General features: G+C 44.3%; 1 protein-coding gene across 1 annotated transcript in view; it reads left to right on the top strand.

The window, feature by feature from the left end:
- The window catches only part of MYH16 (myosin heavy chain 16), a 67,105-nt gene that overhangs the window by 41,619 nt on the left and 18,729 nt on the right, over positions 1-6,757 (top strand). Inside the window, exons 29-33 of the mRNA XM_006150168.3 lie at positions 563-808; positions 1,724-1,841; positions 3,431-3,558; positions 3,903-4,099; positions 5,953-6,085. Coding sequence (XP_006150230.1) covers positions 563-808; positions 1,724-1,841; positions 3,431-3,558; positions 3,903-4,099; positions 5,953-6,085 — 822 coding nt within the window. The remainder of the gene's footprint in view (positions 1-562; positions 809-1,723; positions 1,842-3,430; positions 3,559-3,902; positions 4,100-5,952; positions 6,086-6,757) is intronic.

Raw genomic sequence — 6,757 nt, 5'->3', positions numbered from 1 at the left:
CAGACAGAGACAAAGAGACAGAAAGCAAGAAATCACCCCCCAGGGGGCATGGCCATGCCACAATCCCTTCTCCTCCATTCTCCTCTCGGGATCTTGGGCACCTACGCACATGCACCCGACGTGAGTTTTAAGCCATCGGGTCTAGGATGCGAACCGCGGTCGACTACATGGGAGTCCAGCGACATAGCCATTACGCTAACTGCTGATCCCCCAAATTTCTCTCCTTTTAAAAGGATACCCCACTCATTTTATTAGGCCCACCCTAATCCAGTATGACATCATAACTAGTTGGATGGGTCTACAAAGACCTTATTTCCAAATAAAGTCACATTCATAGATACCCAAGATTAGGATTTGGATGCATATTTTGGGAGGCACAGTTCAACACAACAAATTTAAACAAATCCTATGGGCCACCAACTCAGAGGACTGACATTTCCATCAGGACATTCTTTTAGTGGGTATAGAAATATTAGGGGGCTGGAGAGCAGGTAGCATGTCCACCCCCCAAAGAAAATCAGCGCCAGTCAGTTCTACTGACTCTACTTATCTTTCATCTCAGATTGAGCAGAACCGCAAGCGGGAGGCTGAGCTGCTGAAGCTGCGTCGAGAACTGGAGGAGGCGGCCCTGCAGAGTGAGGCAACAGCCTCCACACTGCGTAAAAAGCACACAGACTCCATGGCTGAGCTGACTGAGCACGTGGAGAACCTGCAGAGGGTCAAGTCCAAGCTGGAAAAGGACAAGCAAGTCATGAAAGCTGAGATCGATGACCTCAACGCCAGCGTGGAGACAGCGCAGAAGTCTAAGGTGACTGGGGCTCCTCTCCCAGATCCATAGGGAGGCTCCCAGAACCCAACTCTCTCATAAATTTTCCTTTATGAGAAAGGCATATTCCAGATGTTGGAAAGGAAACTGAAATGAATCCAGCACAGATCCCACTCCTAGGTGTATTATCTTGGCCAAGTTACATAACCTGACTATGCTTTGGTTTCCTCATCTGTAAAATGGGAATGATAATAATACTCCCCACCTCATAGCACTAATATAAGGGTTACAACCATCCTTGGCATGTAAGAAATGCTCAATAAATGTGCTTTTGAAATTACTATTATTACATTAGTATAACTATGTCCTCAAGGAGTTAGAGAATAACAAATGTATACAATGCCACAATCCAAAGACAAAGTGACCCATAACAAGAAAGAAAATTAAGGGAGCCATTCATTTATTGAACATCTACTACGTGAAGTGCTCTCTTGTGACACCAGGGAATGGGAGGTTCCAAGGTAAGCCAAGATGTTACCTTGTAGGTCCCTGTCCCAGTCATGGCTGTCCCAGCCCAGCCACAGCTGTCTCCAAACTTCAGACTCTTATGAGGCATCTTCATAGTTCCCATTTATCTCCAGACCTCTGTGCTAATGTCGATAGCTTTCCTAACCCAGTCTACCGCATTTTCTTATCTGGTGTGGTCTGCAGGAGTCCAAAGGGTCTGCAAAAGAGAGATAGGGGCTATATGCCAGCCTAAATGTTCTGTGTTTATGTTAATAGAAAATAAGCCGTATGAGGTTTTCAAGACAAGGACATTCTAGAACTAGGCAGGTAGTCTGGGAGGCTGCACAGGGGTGAACCAGCATGAGACAAGGCAAAAGTCCAAGGGAAAGTGGGGAGGGGCTGGCCTGGCCCTCTCCTTCCTTCCCCACCAAGTTTATTCTCTCTGAGCAGATGAACGCGGAGGCCCACATCAGAAAGCTGGAAGACAGCTTATCAGAAGCTAATGCTAAAGTGGCAGAGCTGGAGCGAAACCAGGCAGAAATCAATGCCATAAGGACCCGCCTCCAAGGTGAGCTGCTTCTCCTTGCAGCTGTCTGAAAAGCAGCACATGAAAAGGAATATGAATCCTCAAGCAAATGGAGGGAAGTATACCTGGTCTTCTACCCAGAGATTTCATGGTCTTGGAAAATTTACACCCAATTCCCTTGTGGTGAGACAAGGTGATTTTATTCTGCCTACTGAGCATTACAAGTAATGTCTTCACAGTGTAAAACAGGGAACATTATTGAAAGCATTTTCGAATCAGTTCTCTCACCTGCCCTGTGAGATCACAGGAGAGATATTAATACTGACAAAAATTTTAAACATTCTAAAACCTGGTCCACAAAATAACATAAAGTGAACATGTATCAAAGATTTATTTAGCTCATTAATGAAAAATGGTAATGCTGCTTTTAAGGAGCATTTGAGAGGCAGAGATTTACAAAGTTAGCTAGGAAAGAACTGTTAGAGTAACTTCATTAAGTTATGCAAAACTGATTAATGTACTATAGAACATTAATTACAAACTATACCTCTGTAACCCCTGAAATTAGTTTAGTTTAGCCCCCTCACAGAAGAAATCCTTTGCATCTCTATGATAAAAATAACTTGCAACTTATCAATATATAAGTTAACATCTAACTTTGCAGAAGCTGGACTCTAATCAAGGATAAACAATAAGTCAAATAACATGCATTGATTTGGAGAACCAAATACTCCTTTGCCGAGGCTTTTAGTTCTCCAGCATAACTGAGAAAACTTGCAGGCATCCTTTGGCCTTATTTCCCACATTCTGAATACTTTTTAAAGTCAAGATCCCCATCTGATGGATAAGAAAACTGGAGCTCGGAACTAGCAAATGGTATAATGATTACATCACTGGACTCCCACATGGTCGATTGCAGTTTGAGTCCTGAACCTGGCAGCTTGAAATTCACTATGGGCACATATGCATGCATGCCAAAAATCCCGAGAGGAGAATGGAGGAGAAGGGATTGCAGCACAGCAAGGCCACCCTCTGCCCCGGCGGGCGATTTCTCGCTTTCTGTCTCTCTGTCTCTCCAGCGAGCACATGCACCCTATAGCAAAAATCTCTCTTAAAAAAAATAAAAAAGAAAGAAAGAAAAAGAAAAGTGGAGCTCAATGAGGTGAAGTGACTTATAGAGTAAAACTGGAAACCCATGCTCTTCGTCTATAGCTTGTGAACCTCTTTCTGGCCTCTGGCTCCAGCAACCACTGTACAAATGACAGGAGTATAGTTTCTAGGATAGTGACAAATACATTTTACAAAATAAACATTCTCTGCTCCATTGTTTTCTCCAAACTCTTGTGTTGTATCAACTGACAGCTAGGAGCTGGGGGCTTCATTATCTGAGGCCCTTAACTCCATATAAGTTATGTGAATAGTGGCAACACCAGACACTTGCTCCTGTCCTGGGCTCACTTTCACTTAATTTGGGCAGCAGCTGTGATGGTTCACTGTGCTCCCACTCATATCCAGTAGGCCCAGCCTCCATATTTATTGAGTACTTTAGGAGCAATGGCCTGGGGAAACCTAGGCGTTGCTGGGGAAACCAGTTCTTCACCAATCAATTCTTCCATTCCTTTCTCACCCAGCTGAAAATAGTGAACTGAGCCGAGAATATGAAGAATCCCAGAGTAGGCTCAATCAAATCCTACGAATAAAGACATCTCTGACATCACAAGTAGATGACTACAAGAGGCAGCTGGATGAAGAGTCAAAGGTTTGTTTGGGGATTGGAATTGTGGTGACAGAGCTGCCTCCTTAAAGGTGTAGGTTATGAAGATAAAGAAAAAAATGTGAAAAATATGTGTTACAATAGCAAGAATAAAGTTTACCGCAAAGCTATAATATGAGATGTATACAATTATCTTACATTACATATTCTCATCATCAATAATTAGATAAAAAGAACAAAAATAAAACCCTGATGGTTTGTATTGTAGAATCACATGTCTTTCCCCCCTATACCTGTGGTCACTGTTGATCCAATACTCTATATATCGAAACTATGGTCTCAGGGCCATAGAAAGACCCTAGAGATCCCTAACAGGCTCATCTCCACAGTCTCGCAGTGCAGCTGTGGTGAGTCTTGCCAACACCAAGCATGACCTAGACCTGCTGAAGGAGCAGCTGGAGGAAGAGCAGGGAGGCAAGTCAGAGCTGCAGCGCCTTGTGTCCAAACTCAACACCGAGGTGACCACCTGGAGGACCAAGTATGAGACTGATGCCATCCAGAGGACTGAGGAGCTGGAGGAGACCAAGTGAGCAACATCCTGGTGCTGGGAGAACCAGGCAGGCTGGGCACCAGGCATCCCACTATTATATCAGTCACTGCTGAAGCCAGGGACATGCCCAGGAGAAGGCAGATCACAGGCTCTTTTAAAAGGAGAACAGGGTGCCAGCAGATGGCATAGCAGATACGTAAATGGACTCCCACGTGGCAGATCACAGTTCAAATCCCGGACCTGGTAACTCGAAACTCACACTGGGCACATGTGAGTGTGTCCAGGATCCCAGGAGAAGAATGGAGGAGAAGGGATTGTGGCTTGGCTTCGGGTGATTTCTCACTTTCTCTCTCACTGATTGTCTCTCTCTCCAGTGAGCACATGTGCCCTAATGCAAAAACTTCCAAAAAAAAAAAAAAAGAGAGAGGAAACAGAATGTCTGGACAAAGGAGCTCACCTCAGCAGCTCTCACAGTCCCACCTATGAAGACTGTCTACCTATGTGCTCAGGTTACCTGCAGGGAAAGCAGGAGCTGGGACTCCACTTGTAGGCAGAGCTTTTTTGACTCCAAATTGCTCCAGAAACATCTGTAGGCCTTTCTGAAATGCAGGTTCCCATTCAGTGGGCCTGGGGCAATGTTGGGAGGACATGACCCACGCTCAGTGGCACGGGTCTCCATTCTGCCAGATCACTGTCTCTGCAGCAAATATCCTCAACTCCTTTGAGCTTTCTTTCTCATTCACAATCCAGATAAGTAGACACCCTATGTGAGGAACATGAGAAAATGGGTTTGTGATAATGTAGCTCTGAGTCAATCTCTTGAATGAGAAGAGGCTCACTAGGTGCCTGTAGGCCCCTGTACCCAGGGAAGCCTTATGTGTAAGCCACCCTGGGCCAGGAAGGGGAGATGACTCCTCAGCATGCTTGCAAACCTCTCCTATCCATTGGAATTTCTAGTAATATAATAGCAATCAGACCTGATTCCTTCTAGCTGATGCTACAATATTCTTGTTGTTGTTGTTGTTTTGTTTTAAGTAATTCTTGAATTGCTTAATTTTATGTATTTATTCATTTATTTTTAATTTAACCAGAGAGAGAGAGAGAGAAGGAAAGTGACAAAGTAAGCCACAGGTCTGGGACTCCAACTGTGGTTGGCCATGTGGAAGTGTCCAGTGCCTTAACCACCATACCACCTGCTGGCCCCCGATGCAACATTTTCATCTAACATTCTTACATTGAACCTAAATCTGCCTTCCTATAACTTCTACTTGCAGCCCTCTACCCATTCGCATTGAGAGCTACTGGGAGCTGCCAGGTCCCATCCCAAGGCTCCCACACCTGTGATAATCCTAATTTCAATTCCTGTCTCTGCATGGAATCTCCTTCACCAAACATCCAAAGAGTTCTCCACCTCCCCTCACTCAGGCCTTTGCTCTTGTGCCACCTTCTCAGAGAGCTTCCCGTGAGCCCTCATTTTAAACTGAAGCCATCCACTCCCATCCTAGACTCTGTCCCCTTCCCTGCTTTCTTTTTCTGCATAGCACTTCTGTTCTGTTATGTATTTTCTACTTCTCTCCTGCTCCTGAAAAAAAAATAATAATAAAGTTTCAGGAGGGCAGGGATTTTAGTTGCTTGGGTCACTGTTATATCCTTAATGCCTAGGATAGGCACAGAGGAGAAACAATAACTATTTGTTGAATGAATGAATGGACAGCACCTGCTCTCCTCTAGTGTCCTTTTTGTCTGCATCTTTTCCAATATTAATACCAAAGTTCAGTGCCATTTATCTCCCCCTAACCCTATCCCAGGCCCCAGCAATACATGAACTGTGCCTGTGGGCTCCTATGGGTTCTTGTGTTTCCTTGATGGTCCCTCTCCCTCTTCTACAGGAGGAAGCTGGCCGCCAGGCTCCAGGAAGCAGAAGAGGCAGCTGAAGCTGCCCAAGCCCGGGCAGCTTCTCTTGAGAAAAATAAACAGAGACTCCAAGCAGAAGTGGAGGATCTCACCATTGACTTGGAGAAGGTCAGAGGCACAGAGCCCACAGCAGGGCTGAGATAAGACTATAGCACACCTGGGGTTATCAGGAAGAAACTTGTGGCTCAAGAGAGTGGGACATAGGATTTATCCTCAGAAGCTCACTGGACATAGGCTCCTACTTGAACAAGTATTTATAGATTTTTCTGAGATCTTACCACTCAACAAGCCACTATTTAAATAGTTCGATGAGAAGCATAAAATTTGCTTCCAGGAAGTTAGGCAACACATCTTCCTTATACCCCTTTCTCTTAAGCAAACTGTTTTCCACATACTTGTGTGGTCAAATAGTTCTTAGAAACAAACCCAGAGAGAAAGCAGGATATTACAGCAGAGTTTACTGAGAAACTGCATTGACAAAGATTTTGTTTCTGCTGCTTAGTAGAATGAGGGCCCAAAGACAGTTCTTTAGAAAAAGTGACATTTCTTATGCAACTGAATTTGTGGTTAGAAATGTATGCCTATTCAAAAAATGTGGCTGCATCCATTGGCCACACAGATAGGAGGTCATAACCATATGAGAGGCTTGAGACAAAATAGTCCCCAAATCCAAAAAGGTTCTGCTCTCCCAGATTAAGTTAAGCAAGACTTTTTAAAATCTAAATTGTGCAAGAGCAAAAACAATTGCTGAGGAGTTATAAAAAAGATGAAAGGTCTATG

This window comes from Tupaia chinensis, unplaced genomic scaffold (assembly GCF_000334495.1).
Source record: "Tupaia chinensis unplaced genomic scaffold, TupChi_1.0 Scaffold000279_1, whole genome shotgun sequence".
Classification (NCBI taxonomy): Eukaryota; Metazoa; Chordata; class Mammalia; order Scandentia; family Tupaiidae; genus Tupaia; species Tupaia belangeri.
The sequence above is the reverse complement of the archived record's forward strand: the minus strand, read 5'-3'. Positions and strand labels throughout refer to the sequence as shown.